Genomic DNA, 23468 nt, shown 5'->3' on the forward strand with positions numbered 1-23468 from the left:
CTCCACTGGTATGATGATCAACACTCCCCACAACATACCTTTCAAGATCCATAGGTTCTACAGATGCCTATCAGAACATGTGGTGTACGTCATCCAGTCAGTAAATGCCCCAATAACAACTATGTGGTAAAACAAGACAATCACTATGCTCTCAAATGAACTCACACAGAAAAATAATAAAAAGCACCCATGAGCAAACACTTTTCACAAAACCATCATTCAATATCTGAGCTCTCAGGCCTCATCCTCAAAAGAAACCTGCACAAAACCTTCAAAAGATGAGCATGGGGGCTTACATTCATAGCTTTGCTAGACACTAAAAAACATGGTTTTAATAAAGACACTGGATTTATGGCTTGTCACAACAATCTGTAAACCATTAACCCCTCCTTTTTTGTCCTATAACTGGAGAGGTGTTAACAGGCCATTTCATCTTGAATAGTCTCTCAGAATATGTGCTATTTATGCTAAACAATCTGTTCCACCCTGTACTTAGCTGTGATATTCTGAGTACCTTTCCCAGATGTGAAAATGAGCTCTGTGTAGCTCAAAACCTTGTCTCTTTCACCAGCAAAAGTTGGTCCAATAAAAGATATTACCTCACCCACCTTGTCTCTTATACATCTAATAGGGAAGAACTCAGTGTTTTGTTGTTGTTGTTCTTTTTTGACACAATCACTATTTTCAATTTATTACCTGCTTCAGGCACTAGAACTTCTGAATCCATGTCTTTTGCCCATGAAAGAATAAGGTTTCCTTCAGTGAAATGGACCTTTCATTGCTATATGATTTCTACAGATATCAAATATCATGTCTAAAGGGCTTTCATGTTGACACTGCTAGTCTGAGTAATTGGATCTTGTTGATTTTATAAAGGTCTCAGGTTTTCTTCCTTCCCCCCCTGCCCAGAAAAAAGAAAAGAAAAGAAAAGAAAGAACATCTTCATCCTTCAGTGACAGATGTTTGTTTTCCAAATGTCACAGCAAATTTGGGGGCATCATACTCTTGGTAACTAGCTCTTCAGGACATATCTCACTTGATGATTTGGAATCAGTCAGCATAAAGCCAGATGTCATATATTTGCCATCATACTTTGGCATTTTCTTTTTCTTCCTTCGCTATCATTAAAATAGTTTCCCACTGTCCGTATGCCAATAGCCACTGAGTTTTTTATTAAATGATCATCCATCTTTCTGAACCAACTCAAGCCCAGAAGGGAGTCCCAACAAAGCCTGAACGATGCGTGCATGTGAAGCTATCACAATTGATCCAACTCAATGACATGTTGTATCATGATCTGTGGGCATGGATACTTGTAGTGTCTATTGTACATAATAAATAGATGTTTTTAATGGGGTTTGTACTGCTTTACCTAGGGTAAATTCAGTATACAGATTTAATACTTTATTAGCAGGGACTCTAGTGGCCTGCTGTACTGGTCTCACTGGATCACTAGCTAGAGTTCTCACGGCTTTGACAAACCTGTTACACAGGGCTGAGGTGGGGTATCCATTTTTAAAAATAATTTTAAATCTATTGATTTTTCCCCTAAAGATTTATATTTTTATTTGATTTCCCATGACACCGCCCACAGCTCCCCCAAACACAGATCTCCTCTAAGAGCTGCATGGCATGGGTTGGGACACTCTGTTCTAAAGAAATGAAAAGCACAGAAGGATAACAGTGTGGGACATTTGTCTGAATGGGTAAAAAAGTCCACTTAACAATCCATCATAAGTCATCAACCAATTTTAGATTCATACTTGATATGAAAAGGTTAACTTATAATGAAATTTAAACAAGGGCTAAATCTGAATAACTTGTTAAAACCTTATCTTCTCATTGGTTCTGCCATCAATCAAAGCTAAACTGAGCAGAATACCTTTTTTTGCTTCTCCTGTCTCACTGCTTGTCTTATTGAAATGAATGGATTGCCTCTGGTCAAATACAGATTTCATTTTATGCCACTATTTCCCCAGAGACACTCTCCATCAAGTTACTTCATTAATCTGTCACTAGTTTCGGATAAGTTTTAGCTTAAGCTTCTTTTAGTGTCATTTTGATAACTCTTTGTAACCTAAAACCCTTTTTCAAGTAAAGTGTGATCTTGATTCACACAGTTATAGAATCAATTGATTAAACCCAAATCAGAGATGCTGATTGTGATTTTCCTATTTCACACCCATGTTGCCATATTGGACAGAGACTATAATTCTTTTACCTTTTCTTCTCCGTTAAACTCTTTTAACTCTTTTAACTTATTAAAAATGAGAAAGAAAGGAACAATTAAAGGGTAGGATTCCAGGATCCAAACCCAAGAGTAACAAAACATGTTATAGACAAATACTTTTATTGAGCAGACGTTCTAAGAACCCTGAAATTCGTAACTTACTAGCTTGTTTAAAATCTGTAAAATTTAAGAATAACACTTTTAAATTGAATCTATGTTCCAATATTTTATTATTTCAGGATTGCTGACATAGATAATCTTTAAAGAAGTGAGAACTAGTGTTTCACCACGGAGGTAAATTTTAGAGGAAATCAGTTGACTTAAAAAAAAAGATGTGGTAAAAAGGAAACATTTTTTCTTTTTTAATTAGCTATGCTCTTCTACAATATAATCAGCTTAATTGACTGTTACGCATGGATCTTCTTGGAGGTACAGATATCAGGCCTTTTTCCATAGCTCACAGTTTACTGACAGCATTGTGTAATTTAATCACCTTTCTGGGCATACAGGATATATTCTACCCCTTTATTAACAGGTTATTAGTGCTGAGGTATAAAACAATGGATCCTCTATTGCTAGCACCGCTGTAATACAAAAAGGGCAAACATCACCTTTTAGTAAATTTCATTTTAGGCAACCAATATGCTGTAAGGTAAGGGAAGTTATGCTTAATCAGCACATTGGAATTGATAACTATTCTATGATATTCAGATTCTTATATTATGCCTAGCACTGTGGCATTTTAGGCCTAGTAGACACTAGAAACTTTTGCTAGTATATTCCTGATTATCCGAACACCATGGGGGACATGGATTTTATTCGGATGAGTTTGGATAATCAAGACGGCAGGATCCATTCAACTGCAGGGTGGCTTCTCATACAGCCAGGGGTACATCCTCTTCCTTCTCACAGTCCTGGCCGGGATCTCTACTCTGCCTTGCGCACTCACTCCCATGATAGCACGGGTGAAGGAGGCCCCCTGCATCGTCACAGGGCCAGTGACACTGAATCCCTGCAGATTCAAAGTGCAGGGCAGAGAGTCCCGGCCAGGACTCTGCTCTTCCCCACCAGGACCACAGCCAGGTGCAGGGATCACTGAGGAGTCACTGGCCTTTCAGTAGCGCAGGGAGCTCTGCAGCTCCTCTGTTACGGCCCTGCTCACTCACTTCTGGACAGTGGGGCGGCGGAGAGCTTCCATGCGCTACTGCAGCTCGGTGACACCTGATATAACAGAGGCGTATCTGTCGTGTGGTGGGCTGTCCATTCCTCCACTCAGAGGGAAAAGCTGTGTGTGTGTGTTTGTTTAATTATATATCTCAAAAAACCTAATGTATTATATGTTGCTTACAGGGCCGGCTCTAGGATTTTTGCCACCCAAAGCAAAAACAATTTTGGCCGCCCCCTCCCCCGTTCTTTAATTACCCCGGCCCCGCCTCAACTCCGCCCCTTCCCCAAATCCCCAGCCCTGCCTTCTCCCCCCAGGCTCTCAAGCCTAGGAGGGAGGGAGGCAGGGGGAGAAGCGGCGCCCGCTCTGTGGCCACTCGGAGTCTCCCCCCCTCCCCCTAGGGTTTGAGAGCCTGGGAGGGAGGGAGAGACTCCGAGTGGCCGCGGCGCGGGTGCCGCTTCTCCCCCTCCTTCCCAGGCTCTCAAGTCTGGGAGGGAGGGGGAGCAGCTTCGCGCCGCGGCCACTCGGGATCTCCCCCTCCCTCCCAGGTTTGAGAGCCTGGGAGGGAGGGCGAGTAGCGGTGCGCGAATCAGCTGTTTCGCGTGCTGTGGCAGCAGCAGCGGAGGTGAGCTAGGGTGGCCGGGGCACATTTTTAGGGGCGGCATTCTGGCGCCGGCCATGCCGCCCCTAAAAATGTACCGCCCCAAGCACCAGCTTGTTTTGCTGGTGCCTAGAGCCGGCCCTGGTTGCTTAGCAGGAAAGGAGGGTGGGAGAAGTGAGTGTCACATCTGAACTGAGAAATGGTGAGGTTTGTTGTCATTCTAAGCAATATCATGAAAATAGAGGGAAATGTAACAGTGCAGCATTGCCATAGCGATATCATGCAATATAACGCAACTTCATTTTGTATAGACTCTTTCATATTCACTATGTCCCAAAATGCACTGAAAAGTCAAATAATGCAATTGCAAAGTTAAAAACAAATGAAATCAGAGGGAGAAATAAATTATGAGTCCACAGAAAGAAGAGAAAACCTGTTTTCTGACAAGAGCTGAAGTAAGTGGACACAAATACAGAGGAAGTTGCTCCAGAAAATAGGAATTGTGCCAACAGTGGTGAGATTTTTGTAAAGAGAAGAAGTCTTCAGTAGATAAGCAGATGAAGAGTGCAGAGAATGCAATGCATGGCTCATGAGGTAGTCTGCAAGAAGTTCATAGAGGGTTTTTACAAAGAATAAGGGCAATTTTGTTCTGGATACTCAGATGAGGAGCAATTGAAATTACCTGAGGATGAGGCTTATGTGTTTACCTTTGTAGATGTGAGAAGGTAGGCAACAGCATTCTACAGATGCTGGGATATGTTGAATTGGGACTTGGGGAGACCACAGAGATGGAAGTTGGAATAGTCAAGGAGATGAAAACATGGATGATGACTTCAGCTATATCCAAGTAAAGGCAGTGGCAACATGCACACTTCTTTGTTGTTATGGCAGTTTAGATAGGAAGATTTGAGACAGGAGCTGTGAGAGGAAAAGCGAATTTTAAAGTAAGAATGATACAGGCATACAGATAGTTAAGACAAAATGGAGGTCTGCATTTAGGAAAAAGTTATGTTTGAGCATAATTGTTTTGCCTAATAAAAAGGATATTTTTCCTTTGAGCTATTGAGGTGCATTAAAGTGAAATAAAGCCACAGATTTGTTTGGTCAAGCCAGGAACAAGAGTGAACATGGAGAAGTTATTAAAGAAACTGAAAGATATATACAACTGTGAATCATCAGTGTAAAAATAGTAGGTAAAGAAAGAGGAGGTAGGTATCAGATAATTTAATGGAAAAAGTACATAGGAAGAGAACTCAAACTAAAAACTCCATGTAGGAGAGGTCTTGGAAAACAAGAATTGTTTCTCTATAGATAGAGGGAAAATGGTTTGATAAACAGAAGACACATAACAAAAAGGTCCTGGAGATATAGGCAAGCTTTGCTGGAGGTCCTGGAGTTTGGAGTGAGCCATAGAACTCAAGTAAATTACATAGTTATTGAATTAAAGGAATAAGGGAATAAGTATACAACTCTACCCCGCTATAACATGACCTAATATAACACGGGTTCGCATATAGTGCGCCAGTAGCAGCGGGGCTCCAGCGGCGCTTTAAAGGGTCTGGGGCTCCAGCTGCTGCAGGGAGCCCCGGGCCCTTTAAATCACCGCCGGAGCCCTGCTGCTGCTACCCCAGGGCTGCAGCAGCGGGGCTCACCGGCGATTTAAAGGGCCCGGGGCGCCGGCTGCTGTGGGGAGCCCCGGGCCCTTTAAATCACCGCTGGAGCCCTGCTGCCGCTATCCTGATATAACGGCGTTTCACCTATAACGCGGTAGGGATTTCTGGCTCCCCACCACCACGTTATATCGGGGTAGAAGTGTATTTCAATCATTACAAGAGAAAGCAAATCTCTAAAGGGCAAATCCTAGGGTCCTTACTCAGTTTTATTTTGTCTTCACAGGCAAAACCTCCACTGACTTTAAACATCACAGTGTCTTTAGGGGGAGGTTGCCCAAGTAAGCACTGAATAAAAAAAACAGAGAGGGGTTCAGAATGACACACAAAAATATCTCTGTCTTAAATAAAACAAACAGTAATTAACAATCCAACAGGAAATGACCATCTTGGCAATTTGGTGTAAAATGGGTCAGAAAGAATTAGCTTTGCCATTAAAGCACACTGAAAATCAAAAAAAAAAAAAAAAAGTTATTCTAAGACATATTAATTAAAAAAAAAATTGAGAAATTTTAGAGTCAATTTAAAAATGATAGGATTTCCAAACTATTCTAGAGGCAACACTGTTTCTTTCAATCTTTCTTCATGTTACAATCCATGCCCCTGATGGAATATATTAAAATTCAACCTCCACTAATGAGAAAACAATCTCATTAATTAACTGTAGAAATGAAACAGTGACCAGAAATTCAAAAAGAATTTTGAAATCTCTTTTTTGGATTCTATTCTTATCTAGTAAATAATCATAAATGGCCTAATTGTGCAACCTGCTCTCATACTGGTGAGCACTTAATCATGTGAGTAGTTTATTGGCTTCCATGGGATTACTCACATAAGTAAACATTCACCAATATATTGGCGGCAGGATCAAGCCCTAAGTAAGGGCCTGATTCCACAACAACATTTACTAGTGAATGTTAATACTGCTTAAGACCAGGAGTCATCTCATTGCAGTCCCATTAGTTCTTAAGGATCAGGCCCTAAATTAGCATAACAATACATGGGAGTTTCCCTATAGGGAATAGTTAGTATTTCTATTATAAATCTCTATTTTCTGGAGTCTTGATATGTTTGTTCATTGAGAGTCTGAAGTAATACTGTCATGTCCTATGACAACAATGCATAGAATAAACGTACAGGTGTCTGTAGCTGTAAAAGATCACTTCAGTTCTAACACCGCATATAAGGCTAGATGATCATAAAGTCACAGGCAAGTTATTTTGTTCATCTAGTCCCAAAATGTATTTTTGTTGTGTCCCAGTACGTACCCAGAATGTTTAATCAGTTTCAAAGGATGTAAGAGTTCCCAAGTGTTTCAAGATCTGTTTATCTGCCCACACAAATGTTCATGACCCTGAGGTACTAGAAAACAAGTGATTTTCCAAGTACTACATTTTTGTCTTCCAGAGAAACTTCAAAGCTACATATATAGTCACACATCCTTCCTTACAAGATCTTAATCACTCTCTCCACATATGGAGATATCACTACTCAATTGTGTATCTCTAAGCTCCTTTTTTTTTTTTTTTTTTACTATTTACAGTGTATGCTCAGTGACAGAGTAAACTAAATAACCTCAGATACTTAGGGCCAGAGTGTGGAGCCCTTATTCACACTAGTGAGCACTTACTCAAGTAGTCCCAATGGTTTCAAATGAGGTGTCCTCAACCTGGCACCAAACAACAACAATAATTAACATGTATGCATGTAAAAGTAATGTGATTATGAGATGTGGTACTTTATCCTACATGCGTTTGGAAAGTTTCAAATACTCCTATCGGATATAAAGGATTACAACTGAATTACAGCTGGTTGTTTATAGGAAATAAATAAAATGTATAGACTTTAAGGTCAGAAGGGACCATCATGATCATCTAGGCCAGGGGTCGGCAACGTTCCGCACACGGCTCACCAGGGTAAGCATCCTGGCGGGCCAGACCAGTTTTATTTACCTGCTGACGCGGCAGGTTCGGCCGATCGCGGCCCCCACTGGCCGCGGTTCGCCGTCCCGGGCCAATGGGGGCGGCGAGAAGCCGCAACCAGCACATCGCTCGCCTGCGCCGCTTCTCGCCGCCCCCATTGGCCCAGGACGGTGAACCGCGGCCAGTGGGGGCCGCGATCGGCCGAACCTGCCGCGTCAGCAGGTAAATAAAACTGGTCTGGCCCGCCAGGATGCTTACCCTGGTGAGCCGTGTGCGGAACGTTGCCGACCCCTGGCCTAGATGATCATGATGGTCCCTTCTGACCTTAAAGTCTATACATTTTATTTATTTCCTATAAACAACCAGCTGTAATTCAGTTGTAATCCTTTATATCCGATAGGAGTATTTGAAACTTTCCAAACGCATGTANNNAACGTAAGCACCCTGGTGGGCCGGGCCAGTTTATTTACCTGCTGACGTGGCAGGTTCGGCCGATCGCGGCCCCCACTGGCCGCAGTTCGCCGTCCCGGGCCAATGGGGGCGGCGAGAAGCCGCAACCAGCACATCGCTCGCCTGCGCCGCTTCTCGCCGCCCCCATTGGCCCAGGACGGTGAACCGCGGCCAGTGGGGGCCGCGATCGGCCGAACCTGCCGCGTCAGCAGGTAAATAAAACTGGCCCAACCCGCCAGGGTGCTTACCCTGGCGAGCCGCGTGCCGAACGTTGCCGACCCCGATCTAGACTGACCTCGTACACATTTCAGGCCACAGAACCTCACCCACCCACTCTATAATAGACTCCTAACCTCTGGCTGAGTTACTGAAGTCCTCAGACCATGCTTTGAAGTCTTCAAGTTACACAGAATCCACCATTTACATTAGTTTAAACAGGCAAGTGTTCCATGCCCCATGCTGCAGAGGAAGGCAAAAAAACCCAGGGCCTCTACCATTCTGACCCCGGGGGCCTCTGCCAATCCTTCCCGACCCCAAATATGGTAATCAGTTTGACTCTGAGCATGTGGGCAAGACCCACCAGCCAAACACCTGGGAAAGAATTCTCTGTAATAGCTCAGAGTCCTCCTTATGTAGTGTAAATCAAAGGAGTGCTTTCCAGAGTTAACAAGTGCCCACAACTCCAACTAACTTCAGCACTCAGGACCCCTGAAAAAATCAATGGTTAACATTTTCCATCATATCTTCTTTTTATTTTAAAGAAAAGATGTTCAGTTCACATCTTGACCTGCTTTTTTCATTTGGAGTTTGAAATAATACTGTCATGTTTAATAAAAACAATGCACAGTTTATCCTTACAGTCTGTTGTTGACTGCTGGTGTATATTAAAAGTCAATATGCAGGCGTTAGTCCCCCTGCAATCATCATCTATAAATTGATGTATTTATGCTTTGTACATTTAAGTGCAATCTGTCTCTATGCAAATTCAAAATATTTGATTGTTTTCCTGCGTGTCAGTTGTGCTTCATGGAACTTTTACTTTTCTAAGACTTCAAGACCTATAGCCACTTCCTATGTTTCTTCATTTAAAGGGTGTTTCTTGAAGATTCCCTATTCCATCCATTTAGGGCCACTCAGGCAATACAAGGTTGCAGAATCTGTTGCTAACTGGCCAGGGGAGAATTTCCTTGCCATAGGGTAGCTCACATCTGTAATTAAGTGGCATAACTGGCCAGCATAAAATGCCTCCCTCCCGCCATACTCTGAGCGGAGCTCACACAGAAAGAAATTAATCATGATTGGTGATAGAGAAGAGGGTCACATACCTGGGATCTGATCCACCAGTGAAGTCAATGGAAAGATCCATTGATTTTAATGGGCGCTGGATGAGGCCCCTCACTGACCCACATCAGTTAAATAAACCCTGAAGTTGAACTGAATGATACATCTTGCAGAACAATCAAAAACTGTTTTAAACTCAGGAATACAAAACAGAGCTGCAGAATGGCGTTTAATATATTAAATTAATTGTGAGTAACCCTGCTTTAAAAAGTAAGCTTGAGTTTTATATAACAGGCTTGATTCAAGATACATCTTTACCTTTTGATTAGCATATTGCTACTTCATTTCTAAACATTTACTACGGGCTGAGGGCTCCTTCCAGACTCCTCTTTGTCTGACTCCTAATGCTAGAGTTCAAATTATGAATAGTACGATTATCTTTCTGATTATGGAGATTTTATGGTCAATAATTCTCCAATGTGTTTTTCTAACCAAATCCACCTTGATATTCATTATTATAAAGATGACAGTTTTATTCTCATTGATTTACATCATGGTATCATGTTCAAAAAGTTAAATGGTTTATTTCCTGAAGCCATAAGAGGAGGTTGTTATTGTGACAAGCTCATAAAATGTCTCCATGTGAACTGAACATTCTATTAAAAAGAAAACCTCTCTAAGTATCACAGACGTCTTCCCTGACTCAGTATTATGTTCATTAAATCATTGGTTATATAACACAATCCCAAACGTTAAGACAAAATCAAGGTTGTATCACATTAGTCTCTGGCTTGCTTTGGAATGGGAAAATAGTTTTCTAGCACTCTGGACCAGTGATTCTCAACTAGGGGTATGCAGAGGTCTTCCAAGGGGGGTACATCAACTCATCTAGATATTTGCCTAGTTTTACTTACAAGCTACATAAAAATCACTAGCAAAGACAGTACAAACTAAAAATTAATACAATTATTTGTTTATACTCTCTATATACTATGCACTGAAATATAAGTACAATGAAATGAAAGGGGTACAGTAGTCTGGAAAGTTTGAGAACCACTGCTCTGGACTCTGTTTTAAACACATACTCTCCTCCCATACATTTTCATGCAAGTCTTTTGTCTGGCTGAACTGACATTTTTATTTACCACTCAAAGGGTATCCTGCCACGACAAGGCAATCAATCAGTTGTGAACTTAAGTGACAACTTAAGTATAATAGCTAAAGTAGCCCTTGGGCACCCCAATGCTCCACTTCTACAGGAGAATGGACCAAAGGATCCATTCAGCAGTGACACAATTCTATTCAGCTTCTTATACTGTACTCATTCAGTTTTTGTAAACTGCAGCACTTAGATGTCTAAAATTATAGTAGATAAAAGCAGAATTGTTTTAGTGCTATACAAGTTCAAAAATCATATAATACCATTAATATTTTCCACTGTTACTTCTCCAAACCTACCTATATGAGCTTTGTCCCCCGACCCCACCCCTGTTTCCAGTTGCATTATTTTTTTTAAATTCAATGTGGGTGCCAGAAGAAAGTTCCAAAAGTTTGGCCAAAAGTTCTTGGGGCCAAAATAACAGTGACAAAGAGAAAATACAGAAAGAAAGACAAAAGACACAGGTAAACATGTCCAATAAGTTCTTGGGATGTATTGGGGACAACTTCTTGTTTCAGAAGGTGGAGGAAGTAACCTGTAAGGGCAGCCATTTTAGACTTGATTCTGACTAACAGAGGAATTGGTTGAGAATCTGACGGTGGAAGACAATTTGGGTGAAAGTGATCATGAAATGATAGATTTCATCATTCTAAAGACAGGAAGGAGTGAGAACAGTTGAATAAGGACAATGGGATTTCAAAAAAGCAGACTTTAAAAACTTCAGAACTGATAGATAAGATCCCATTGGAAGGTTATCTAAGGGAAAAAACAATTCAGGAGAACTGGCATTTTCACAAAGAGACAATATTAAAGGTACAACTGCAAATTATCTCAAGGCAAAGGAAAGATAGGAAGAATAGTAAGAGGCTAGTATGGTTTCATCAGCAGCTCTAATGACCAGAAAAACCAAAAGGAATCCTATAAAAAGTGAAACAGAGAAATTACTAAGGAGGATCACAAAAGAATAGCACAAGCACATAGGGACAAAAGAAGAAAGGCTAAGGTACAAAATGAGTTAAACCTAGCAAGGGATAAAAAAGGCAATTTGAAGAGGTTCTATAAATATATTAGGAGCAAGCGAAAGATGAAGGAAAGTGTAGGTCCTATACTTAGTGGGGAAGAATATCTAAAATGGATGCTATCAAGGAGGTGGGGGTGTTTAGTACCTATTTTGCATCAGTCTTCACTAAAAAGATAAATTGTAGCCAGATACTTAGCACAATTAATATTAATTAAAAGTGGAAGGAACTCGAGCCAAAATAGGGAAAGAGCAGTTTAAAGAATATATGGATAAACTGGGCATATTGAAGTTGGCAGGGCCTGTTGAAATTCACCTTAGAATACTTAAGGAACTAAGTATTAACTGAAGTAATCTTGGAACCACTGGCAATTATCTTAGAGAACTCCTGGAGTAAGATCCCTGAGGACTGAAGAAGGGAAAACATAGCACCTACCTTTAAAAAGGGGAGTGAATTAGACCCGGTGAATTATAGACTAGTTAGCCTAACTTCAATACTTGAAAAAAGATACTAAAAAAATTATTAAACCATCAATTTGTAAGAATTTAGAGGTTACTAGGGTGATATGTAATCACCAACACAAGATTTGTCAAGAATAAACCATACCAAATAAACCTGATTTCCTTCTTTGACACAATTACTGGGCTACTAGATAAAGGGGAAGTGGCAGATGCGACATATCTTGATTTTAATAAGGCTTTTGACACAGTCCTACATGACATTGTCATATATAAATTAGGGAAATGTGGTCTAGATGAAATAACTATAAGAGTGGGTGCACAACTGGTTGAAAAACCATAGTTATCCATAGTTAGCTGTCAAACTGGGTAGGACATATCTAGTGGGTCCTGCAGGGGTCTGTCTTGGGTCCGGTACTAGTTAATATTTTCATTAATGACTTGGACATTGGTGTGGAGATTATGTTTATTAGATTTGCAGGTGGCACTAAGTTGGGAGGGGTTGCAAAGAAGTTTGGATGACAGGATTAGAATTCAAAAGGGCCTTGAAAAATTGCAGAATTGGTCTGAAATCAACAAGATGGAATTCAATAATGACAAGTGTGAAGTACTACACTTAGGAAAGTAAAATCATATGTACAACTACAAAAGAGAAATAACTGGCTAGTTGTATGCTGAAAAGGACCTGTAGGTTATAGTGGATCACAATCTGAAATATGAGCCAACAATGTGATGCATCTGTCAAGGATGGTCTAGGTACATTTGTTCCTGCCTCAGTGAACTGGACTAGATGATCTCTCAAGGTCCTTTCCAGACCTACATTTCTATGCATCTACATATGATCTCAATTATATTTTACTATTTAAAAAGGTCTGACAATTAAAAAACAACAACGAATATTTGATTTAAACACAGCACCTGAGGATATATTCTAGAAACCACTAGCCAGAAAGTTAACAAGGGAAAATCTGGTCTTCACCTCTGCAGCTCAGAGGCCCTCTTAGTATTAAAACTGATGCAGTTCTGCTGCATGTGGGTCAGAGGCTGGTTCTCAAGAAGAAACCCACATCAGTACAATGTGGAGCCTAGCTAAGTTTTGGAATACAATGTTTTTAGATGTCAAGGAAGTGGCGATGGCCTCATTCTGCTCCCACTGAAGTCAATAGTAAAACTCCCAGAAGCTGAACACTTTTGAATGTCCAATCTATAGCAAGTACATTCTGTGAGCTCTTGCTGATTTTCATTTGAAAGAAAAGTAGTGCTTGCTACTAACACTGGAGTGTTGAAATTATACCTTCAATTTTGGAAAACTTCTGGCAAAGTTTGATCTGGGAGGTTAATGTTAAATGGCAGTGGCATATGATAAGGTGACGCAGCAGAGTGAAAATTTTGCAAAAAGGGCAGGAAGCAAAGAACAGCCATAAATTCTTCAAGCTAGAAAGGTTACTAGAGGGTTACCAAACAGATTAATATTGGAATCCACCTCTGTACTGCTTTTATGATTAATGACTTGGGTGGCAGAGCAGAATGATATTTCAGTTGCAGGATTTAACAGTGGCATCAAAATGGTGTAATGGGGGGGGGGGGGAATCATAGAATCATAGATATCAGGGTTGGAAGGGACCTGAGGAGGTCATCTAGTCCAACCCCCTGCTCAAAGCAGGACCAATTCCCAACTAAATCATCCCAGCCAGGGCTTTGTCATGCCGGAATCAGGCCCACTGATTTGAGATTTGGGATTACAAACGAAGAGTAAGAATGTTAAACACACACTTCACATTTAATCCCCTAGATTAAGATGTTAAAAATGTGGATAAATGTAAAATAATATAATAGACATACTCCTGCTAGGTGCCGAGCACCTTCAATTCCCATAGACTACAATACTCAGTAATAAAAGCACAAGTTACTTATCTACTGGAACAACTCACTGATGATATGGGGGATTCCCCCATCACTTGAAGTCTTTAAATCAAGATTGAATGTCTTTCAAAAAAGCATTCTCAACCAGAAAATATGGGATTGATAAGGAAATTACTGGGTAAAATTCTATGTCTTGTGTTATGCAGGAGGTCAGGCTAGATGATCATAAAGGTCCATTCTGCGTCATATAGTACTGTAAATAGCTGGTGAATGAATTTTAGGATGCTTTTATCCCAGAGAACATTCAGTGCCATGGTGGATTCCATAATCCTGAAGAGATTATCCTAAATTTCTAGAGGACTACATAAAAATCTCTGCTTTGCTGACAATTTTATGGGCCACATACTGTGTACCCATGACACTTTTTGGCTGACAGCACTACAGCAGGTACATATTTTTGCATAATATATTTTATTTGCCAAGCCAAGGTCGGCTTTGATAAAGCATGCAACACGTCTTGTAAATTGCAAGTCAGATCAAGAGTTTCACTGATAAATACACGCCCCCATGCCTATTACTGTGTGGGCATGAGACGGCTGTGTTACTGACTCACCAACATTTAATCAAATTCATTTATATTTTGAAATAGACCTGCAGGCACCTGCATTTGCAGCTACTGCCTTCCTCCAATGGCCTAATTTGCATATTTAAATTAGAGCCCCCAATTCCATTAGACTGTTCCTGCATTCAATGTGACTTTTCCTGAGAAGTTTCCAAGAGGGTTGAAAGGTACAGTTAGAGGGGACATTGGAGGTTAATTTGGTGCTGCAAGCTTCAAAGAACGTTCTGTTTAAATGCAGATAATTTAAATCCAAGAAACTCATTCCGTGCTTTTGCAGCATGTGAGTAGTTACTCCAGGGATACTGAAATCAATATTTTTATATCACACATCAACATCTTGACAATGCATAGTAGACATTTAGAAAATAATATCTAAAAAACATTTGTTTTCTTTTAATAAAATGCTCAGTGATATCACCGAAAGGTTTATCGATTTTTTTTGTACCTGTAAGTGATATGTTTGTGTTGCCACTTCTGTCCCGTTAATGCATATCGTTTTCGGCGAATGTTAAATTTGGAGCTACCTCTTCTCTGGTCAGGCACACCGCAACGAGGCTTCTTCATCCAACTGCAGAAATCAGTATTGCACAGTTACAGGCCAGAAAGCAAATCGCAACAGACTTATCCAACAGACGGCAGTATCAATACCTCTTAAAAGTTATACATTGATCACTTTTACATTTACTCACAATAATGATTATAAATATGAAAAGTTACATGGCTAAAGATTTTTTTGTTGGGGGGGGGAGAATAATATGGGGCATTAGAACTTCACCACGTCCCATGGTGTTCAAATATAAATTCCTCTCCCATTATTTTTTAATTTTTCTTTCCCCGCAATCACTGAATAATAGCGCTTTGGCGTCTCTCATCTGGCCGAGTCTTTTAGCATTAATAATTTATTCTGACTCTAATGAGAATCTATATTATAGATTATTGACTATAGGTGAGGTTAAAATATTTACATGACGATTTAAAGTCTTGATTCTTTAATCATAATTTTTCATTTCATATTCTTTCTTTTCTGTCACAGTGTCTTTATGTTTGGATAAGCCCAATTTCCTTTCATCAAATGGTCCACTCCAAAAACATAAAGGGATTTTATCCAAGACTCTGGGACTGTTAAAGTAATTACATCATTGAGCTCCCCAATTAAATATTTGACTGCCCTACTGTCCCTCTATATTAGGAAGAATAGCCACCTTGAATAGTAACTGTAGCCTCTCAAACTCAAGAATTTGCCTGATAATTTTGGATGCGCTGTATAGCATTAACTTCAAAGGTTCTGATCCACTTTTGCCATGTCCCATAAGAGTTCAACCAGCTAGTGCCAATTGCTGAAAAATAGAGAGCAACATGAAAGTGTGTTGAAGAAGCTCTAGTGTTTCTGTGGAAGGTGTTTACTTGGAAAGGTGGGTTTCAAATATTTTAAGTTTTAAGTGTATGTCAGAGTTATAATGATTTGGTTTGATGGTCTGATTTAGGTGTACATAAGAAAATACCAGATTCTGATATTCATGCTCTAGTTGAATGAATGGTTTCTCACTTGTGGAGTAATTATTTACCATGAATAAAAGTATCAGAATCCAGACCACAGAGCTTATGCAATGGAAGTGAACACTCACAAAGTAATTGTCCAGTGCCGCCACACACATAACAAGACATTTATTTTCTAAGTGGAAGACATTCTGTGGCAACTTTCTATTCCATTTATTTGATTTCTATTATGACAAATAATTAATGATGTAGATGCTGTAGCTGTATCTGTTGTTTTCTGATGCCATTGTCCTTACTATACCATTACTGAAAAGCTGTATTAGCTTGGAGAACAGATTTTCATTTCAGGCAAGAGTTTAACCACCCTTTCTATAAATTGCATTTATCTGTATACAATGTACACTGTCCGTATACATATATACATGTTTAAGTCCCCACCCTTTGATTGGTTGACAGAATTCATCTGACCAATCATCCAATTAATATTTAAATTACATTTACTATATCAGTCCCCAACATACAGAATTAAAAAGCAGACTTAAATTTGTCCTACAGAAGCTCTTAGTCCAGTACAACTGAGAGAAATTAAGAAAAGTCTTTGGGGTTAGCCACAGTGGAAACAGTGCATGCTATTGTGATAAGGAGCACTTTTATAGATGTGTTCCAATGACACCACTGAAGTGCTAAAGAAAACAGATCTTGTCGAACAAACTGCAAACAGAGGTTTAACAGTACTAGTGATGTAAATTTTCAATCCTATGCTCAGGGAATTAAGTGTGCATTCTAATTAATACAATGCAAATCATATGGTAGATTAGCTAAATATTTAAAGACAGGAAAATGGAATATGGTGCTCCTCTCTAACATAGGTCACGCTAACTTCCAAATTTTAGATATTTATATACACATACATTCACATCTATGCACGTCAGGCATTATATACACCAGAGGCATGCATGTAAAGCTATTATTTAGATGACAACATATGAGTTGAGGTACCTAACTTTAGGCAACCAAGTTTGAAAAGTTTAGCTGTTATGCTTTTTACCACATAAAGGAGACATATCTATATCATAACATGATTCTTCAATCATGGGAGTATATGCAGGGCCTACTCACGTCAGTAAGGGTTGCAGGGTCAGGTCAATCTTTCCAAAGATTCTGGTAACGTCTCCATAATGTAGCATAAGTATAGGAGCCAACATTTTCAAACTTGGTTGCTTCAAGTCAGACACTTAACCATATTTAGGCACCTAAATAATAGCCTGATTTTCAGAGGTAGATATCACCATCTATTTAGGTGCCTAAATATGGTTTTAGATGCCTAACTTCAGGCAAACAAGCTTGAAGTTTTGGTCATCATGATTAAAAATTACTATTATAGATAAATTACAGAATAAATATAATTCATTTTTTAAAACCTAACTACAGATTCACGTCTTGCGCGTGGAGCAGTTGATTACCATAAATATTTTCAGGAGGATTCCTTAGCCTCTGCAAAGATAGCTACACAATCTATAATCCTTTACTTTCCCCCTACCTGCTAAACTATTCTTCTGCATTACAGCTGGTTTCACATGTTTTTAAACAACCTAGATTACGCAAAGCAGATGTCAGTAATTTGCAGGGATATACTACAACTGCCAGCTAAAATTTATTCTAATAATAAAATAATAATAACAGAAGGCCAGTGTGACGTTATCTGACTAAAATTTAACCATGCAAATCATTATTGCTACCACTGTTATATAATTGCAACAAATCTTATACAAAGTGTGACATGTGGCCAGAAAGGTTAAGCATCTTCCAGGCCAATTGACCCAGAGTCAACCTGTAGAGACATGTTAGAAATGGTAACTAGGGCCATTCCATGCTAGATAGGCTAGAATTTTGAAGTACAAACCTGTATTGTTAGAGAATTAGAGGTGATACTAATTGTGTGTGTATACTTATATCTTAAATGCTAGCCATGTAAACAGACAGTTCCTGTCTGTCACCATAGCTAATGATTCAGAGATCAAAAGGGAATATTAACATTTAGATGAATCTTGGGTGAAATAATGTCATTGTCTATATGTCTCTTTAAAGTCTGTGATAGACTGCTTAATGGTTGAATTATCTTATGTTAATCCATGTAGTTAATTATCGGTGAGGTTTAGGAAACAGAAGGTTACATCGAAAGCCTATTGTTCACCCAGGACTGTATGGTCAACTGGCTGCTAGAAAACTGCTTGGGTCCTGATCCTGTCTTCTCAGACCTGCTTGATTCTTCATGCAGGGGAAGCTTAAATTGTAAGGCTGAGATCCCAGTCCTAAGTTGGAACACACTGAATATGAACATTGGTCTATAACCCATGGACTAATTATGAAAGAACTCTTTGCAACTACAAAGCTCATGATCTCTGCTATGAATCTGAATCTCAAGAATTATACTCATATCTGTATGTGTATTGATCTTATAACCAATACTCTCTCTTTTCTTTTTTAATAAATTTTAGTTTAGTTAATAAGAATTGGCTGTAAGTGTGTATTTGGGTAAGATCTGAAATATTCATTAACCTGGGAGGTAATGTGTCCGATCCTTTGGGATTGGTAGAACTTTCATATGATAAATAAGATTTTCAGTAATCCTCATCATATTTGACTTGGGTGTCTGGGTGGAGGCCTAAGCCTGGGTTACTTCAAGGGAATTGTGTTGTTGGCTTCTGGGTAAATACAGAAGCTATTTTGTGCTGGCTTGGTAAATTTAAGTATTAGAATATCCATCAGCTTTGGGGATTGCCTGCCCAATTCTTTGAGTGACCTCAGTTGGCTCCCCTGGGACTCTGGTCACAGTCAGTAATTTGCAGGGATATATTATGACAGCCAGCTAAAATGTATTCTAATAATAAAATAATAATAACACAGGGCCAGATTCAAATTTCAGTCACAACCGTGGAAATAAAGGGGAGTACCATTCTTCTCAATGGAATTGCCTTGGAATTACATCTGAGTAAATGAGATTAAAAATTGGCTCAGAGTTTTGCTTGGTTTTAGATATACATGCTGTCAATAAAACTTATTTTGAGTAGATGTTAGATCAACATGCAGTTACTATGCATTTAAATTACAGGACATATTTATACTATGTAAAGGAAAACACACACACACACACATTGTAAAACCAGACATATAAGTAATAAAAGACAAGTTCTCTCACCTTAAGGTGATATCACTACGTCAAATGAAAGAAGCAAGGAATAAAGCAAAAAACACAGAACTATTATATTTTGTTAGAAACGCTGTACAGAAAAAATCAGGCTCTGGTACATATTAAGAAATCACTTCAAAACATAGTATTTTAAAGTTGCTGTCTTTAAATCAGTTGAAAAGATGCCCAATTTTAAATTAACTGATGGAGATCAGTGTTTAATAACAGGGGGTTGTCTCACCTGAAAGACACTGTAAATATCCAAAGCTGTAAATAGGAAAATGAATCCTCAAAGCTATTATTGGAATGAGCTCTGAAGTTATGTCAAAGTTTCAATATTCTTGTAGAGAATTTTGTTAGCATTGTAAAAGGTTTTATACTCAAGAGAGGGATTTAGTATAAAAGATGAGAACAACTAGTAGCCAATGGGAATTCAAATTTCAGCATTCTATCATTTCACATCAGGTTTTTACAATCTAAATAATTTACCAAATCCTCAAACACCATGATTTATTACATCTTTTTTAAAAAAAAGTAATTACTTCCACATAAGGTTTTAAAATGTCATAAATCTGTCAAATACATTATGCTTGTATGCTTTTAAATTGGAATGGCCAAATTATGACCTACATATCATACCATGTTCACGACTACTAACCTTATGTTAAAGGGAGAAGTGTGGCTCACACAGATTATAAATCCCAGTCTAATTCAAACTGAGGCCTTTGCACATCACGTGTTGGCTCTCTAGCCTTGTATCAAATCATACCTCTCTATATTAAACCTACGAGGAGCTGCAATCTTCTTATTTTAGTGCACATTAAGGTTAGACTCCTAGCAAACTGACAACATACTCTCAGCTCAGCTATTTTTGGTACCTCAACGTTTTAAGTGATTTCTTCAATGTCCAGTGTTAAGAGTCCAAATGCAAATCATCAATACACATCCTCTTTATCACAAGAGTAAATGCAGATTATAAACACTTTATGGTATACAAGTTCCTCTTGGTCTTTTATATTCTTAAAATGATATAATGAATATTAACAACTCTATCCTCCCACTGATTGCAGGGAAGCTTCACATGGTCATTACATTTGTGTATTTTGGGTATATTCTTTCCCCCAATTCCCCTCTGTATCAGTAGGCGAACTGACAACTATAAAGCGCATTGACCCCCTGCATTTCTGGTCAGTTTGGAAACAGCTTAAGTTGATAAAAACAGAAATGGACTTTCAACCATAAAATATTTTCTCAAGCAACAAAAGGGAAATAACTGTTGTTTATGAAAACAGAGGCTTTCTAGGAATCTTTTCCCTTAGTTCATTATTTACACCTATATTTTAACCTGTATAACTCATCTGTGTAACAGCTTTTTTAGAGTATTATTTTAAGTGAATTCAGCATTTAAGAAAGGTGCCAGATTGACAGCACTTGTGACTAAAGTATTTTCTTTGGCCACAGGATACTGCACAACAAATTCTGCTCTCGGTCCATCAATGTAAACAGTGAGAAACTCCACTGAAGTCAATGAAGTTACACTGGGGTGGATCCAGAGTAAATGAGAGCCAAATACGACCCAATAAATACACAGAGCAGCCCCAGATTTCATATAATTCCACTCTAACTTTGTAAATCTAGAGAACCTTGTACTGAATATGTCTGTGATTATTATTCAAGCTAAACAAAGCACTAGATAGACTATACTTCACAAGTAGGGGTGGACAGCAACTTTTTGAGTAAACTTTGAGTTGGCAAATGCCAACTTGTCAAAACCAAAACTTTTCACAGATACAGTTTTGAACCTAGATCACACATATCCAAAGAGAGTTCCCTAACCACCAAGCTATAAAATCAGTCTCTCTTGTGCTGGTCACATGAATATTTAATTTATACAAAATGGAACAGTTCAAACTGAAGAAATTGAAAAAAGCTGAATCTATAACCTAGTGGCTAGGACACTGGGCTGTGGGACACACTGATTCACGGTCCTGTTCCAAATCAGGTACAGCAGGACTTAAACCAGGTCTCCTACTTTGCAGGTAAGTGTGTAACCAATGGACTATTGGCTATCATTTGCCAAGAGGGGAAAGAGTCCCTCTTTCTCTCTCTCATTTTTTCATGGACAATTTTGATAGGTTGCATTTTTGTTCTGATGTGGAATAAAAATAAATTTCAAAACTTCAAACATTTTCACTAATGAAATACTTGTTTTCTGGCCAGCCCTATTAACAGGTGCTCTCAGTTAAGGCTATTTAAGATCAAAAAAGTATGTGAGTATCATATTTTTCAGAAAGAAACAGAGGAATGATTTGGACCATTTTTTAAAGAAGGAACAACCTTGATTACCAAAACAAGTTGCAAAGATCAACATTAGATTCAGCAACAGAAAAAAAAAAACATTGAAAATTTAAAGATCCCATTGAAGAGTATTTTGTTTTGTTTTTTTCTTCAGAGTTGCCTTCTCTTATCCTTTATTTCCTTCCCACCCAACCATGGCATTACATCATTTTCCACAAGAGTCTGATTTAAAGTCCACTAGTCAATGGAAATCTTTCCATTAACTTCAGCAGTCTCTGGATCAGGCCCTTAGTCTGCAAAGATGGATGTGGTTCCCTTCCCTCCTTGTGTTAGGCAGAGGGAGTCTCTGGAGATTGATGTAAGATGTTCCATTTCATGCCAGGGACTAAGTGTGCTGCCTCTGTAGTAGTTCGTATCCACAGCTAGTCTAGAGAACCAAGTTTAAGGCTTCAGCTCAGAAAATGTGCATGGCTAATCCTAGTACATTGTTTTCATATCAACTGCTCTGGCAGCTACTAAAACAAACCACTGTTTTTGATTTAATAGCTCAAAATTTCTGCTCATTATCATTTCTGAGTATTAGACTGACAATTAATATATAAGCAGAAGAAGCCATGGAGAAGTGGAACTCCACCATATCGTAATTGTTTCTGCAGAAACAGGCTTGTAGAGAGCTTCTGAAAAGGGTATTACTAGAAGCATGCTCATTATTTGACTAAAAAAAAAAAAAGAAACAATTACAGAACATTTCTTTCATGAACTTTGTCAAACATCACATTCTATTTAGAAACTTGTGAACTATAATACTATCACCGGGGCATGCAATTCTCTACGCTAGAGAACTTATTCTAGAGCACCTGTGTTTTAATTAATACAGTTTTGGCAGAAATGTACATCAGATGATTGCAGAATAGCATAGCTACTCTTTTTGCCATAGCTTACTACAGTAAGTTAGACATTTGTTGATTTATTTCAGGGAAGTGAAAATGTAGAAAACTGATCAAATGTGTTAACTTTTGAAAACATCATTTGTATGAAATGTTGACTGTGGTTATTAATATATGGATGTCATCATGTAAAATACTAATGCAAATGCCAAACAATGTTCTTACTGGATTTATCAATGTGATTATGTTTTTGTTTATACAATCTCCTTCCAGTTGGCATTCAATTATTTCTTTCTTTTCCATCTCTTTCTCCCAAGCCCCATCTATAAAACAGTTATCAGGTTTCTCAAGCTCCCTGATAAACAAATTCCAAAATATACCAAGAAGGCCATTATGGAAATAGCATGTAAAAAGGGACAGGTGAACATCTGTAATATTTTTGTATGCCAAAATATTCCTTAAGGGATATTTTGTTTCATACAAAAACAAAGTCCTCCCAAGAGACTACTGATGATGCTGTCACTGCATATATTTCTCGCTAATATTCCCAAAGTTGGTTCCTATCAAGAAACTGCATTAAGTTATTTTAATTGTTTGTCCTCTGATGACTAAGTGGTATGCTGTAATCTCTTCTCAACGATAGGGAAATAGGCAGATAAAGCCCTGTGTAACAAGATGAGAACAAACTCTATTTCTACTAGGTCCTCATTGCAGTATTTATTTTGTACAGTGAGTGTCGTCTGTTGGTTCCCAAACTTTTATTACCAGGTTTATTATCCACAAAGGAAGAAATGTAAAATTGTCAGATATTTCTAGCTGGGGAAAAAAAGTGTTTCCTCTCTCAAGATCAGACTGTTCCAAAATATTACAATAGCTGAATAATTTGAAAGGACTAATTCTGTCCTTAGTTACATAGGTAGAGCTTCCATTGATTTCAGTGGTCAAATGGATGTAACTGAGGGCCAGCTTTGGCCCAGTGTGTATGCTCCTCTCTCAATATAAATGTCTGATGGGCCAGATTCTGCCTTCAAATTACTCTCATGCAACCTAGTTGAAGTCAAAGGAAATGTGTGTTAGTGAATACAGAACTCACCCCAAGTGGCTTACGTGTGCCTAGGAGAAAAAGACAATATTCCAGAGTCTGTACACTGTACTT

The 23468-nt window shown here is 38.8% G+C and overlaps 1 protein-coding gene across 3 annotated transcripts in view; it reads right to left on the reverse strand.

Moving 5' to 3' along the window:
* MMP16 (matrix metallopeptidase 16) overlaps window positions 1-23468 on the reverse strand; it is a 252256-nt gene that overhangs the window by 109183 nt on the left and 119605 nt on the right. For 2 of the 3 annotated variants that reach the window (XM_034763230.1, XM_034763232.1), the window contains exons 3-4: window positions 19137-19151; window positions 14886-15008 (exon numbers count right to left, since the gene is read on the reverse strand). In XM_034763230.1, coding sequence (XP_034619121.1) covers window positions 14886-15008; window positions 19137-19151 — 138 coding nt within the window. The remainder of the gene's footprint in view (window positions 1-14885; window positions 15009-19136; window positions 19152-23468) is intronic. The other variant, XM_034763231.1, reaches the window with a different exon arrangement.

This window comes from Trachemys scripta, chromosome 2 (assembly GCF_013100865.1).
Source record: "Trachemys scripta elegans isolate TJP31775 chromosome 2, CAS_Tse_1.0, whole genome shotgun sequence".
In the NCBI taxonomy this organism is placed as follows: Eukaryota; Metazoa; Chordata; order Testudines; family Emydidae; genus Trachemys; species Trachemys scripta.